At 41.1% G+C, this 1,079-nt stretch overlaps 1 protein-coding gene across 1 annotated transcript in view; it reads right to left on the bottom strand.

Moving 5' to 3' along the window:
* Positions 1–604: 604 nt before the first annotated feature.
* The window catches only part of LOC135196543 (mucin-2-like), a 1,383-nt gene continuing 908 nt past the window's right edge, over positions 605–1,079 (bottom strand). The window contains exon 1 of the mRNA XM_064223391.1: positions 605–1,079. This exon is cut by the window's right edge and continues 908 nt beyond it. Within this exon, the coding sequence (XP_064079461.1) occupies positions 605–1,079 (475 nt within the window).

The raw sequence follows: 1,079 nt of genomic DNA, 5'->3' as shown, positions 1-1,079 counted from the left end.
AATGGCAAGTGTTGAAGTGGATGTAACCTTAGGTGTTCTTGTGGCTGTTACACCGGGTTTCGTAGTGGATACCAAAGCAGATATCTCAGTTGTTGCCATAGAAGGTACTGTAGGGGTTAAAGCATCAGGTGGCAAAACAGATGAGATGCAAGGTGTTGAAGTGAATGGAAATATAGGTGTTGAGGTGGTTGTTATTGGGTGCATTGAAGTGGTTATCACTGCAGGTATTGTAGAGGTGACTGGGATAGGCCTTATAGTGATTGTAACAGCAGAAGTGGGAGTGGGTGTAACAGCAGCTTTTAAAGTAGATACAACTGTAGGTGTTTTAGTGAGTGTTATAATGGGTGTTGTAGTGGTTTTTACAGCAAGCAATGTAGTGGTTGGAGCACCAGTCTTTATACCTGCTGTAACAGGAGTAGCTGTAGTAGAAGTAACAACAGGTCTTAAAGTGGATATAACTGTAGGTGTTCAAGTGGTTGTAATTGGTGTTGAAGTAGACATGGCAATTTGCGCAGAAGTGTGAGTAAGACCAACTGTTGATTGGATGTGAGTGCAGGTATGTTGTCATTATAGTAGGGTTTTAGTGTTGTTGTAAAATGTGATGTCATGGCTGCCTAGCAGCTGGCATAGTGGTTACAGAATCAAATGTAGTACTTGTTATGATGGGTAGTGTTGGCGTTAATGTAACTTCAGGTTTTGTTGTGATTGTCACTTCAGGTGTTCTGTAGGCTGTCACTGCAGGTGTGGCAGTGGTTATTACAGTAGGTGTTATTGCAGTAGCCATGGCAGGTACTCCAGTTATTGTAATAAGAGGCATTATTGTGCTTGTAGACATTGAAGTAGATGTAACAGTGGTTCTTGAAGCGGATGTAATTGCTGGTGTTGTGGTTGTTATGGTAGGCATTAGAGTGCTTGTTACATCAGCTGCTATATTGGTAGTCCTAGCTGGAGCTGCAGTAACAAAATTTGAAGTGAGTGAATCATGCAGTGCTGTAGTAGATTTAACAACAGGTGTTGAAGCAGATGTTACTATAGTTGTTTTAAAAGTTATTTGAGTAGGTGGCATCATAGTTTCAGAT

This window comes from Macrobrachium nipponense, chromosome 18, assembly GCF_015104395.2.
Source record: "Macrobrachium nipponense isolate FS-2020 chromosome 18, ASM1510439v2, whole genome shotgun sequence".
NCBI lineage: Eukaryota > Metazoa > Arthropoda > Malacostraca > Decapoda > Palaemonidae > Macrobrachium > Macrobrachium nipponense.
This window is presented reverse-complemented; position numbering and strand designations above follow the sequence as displayed.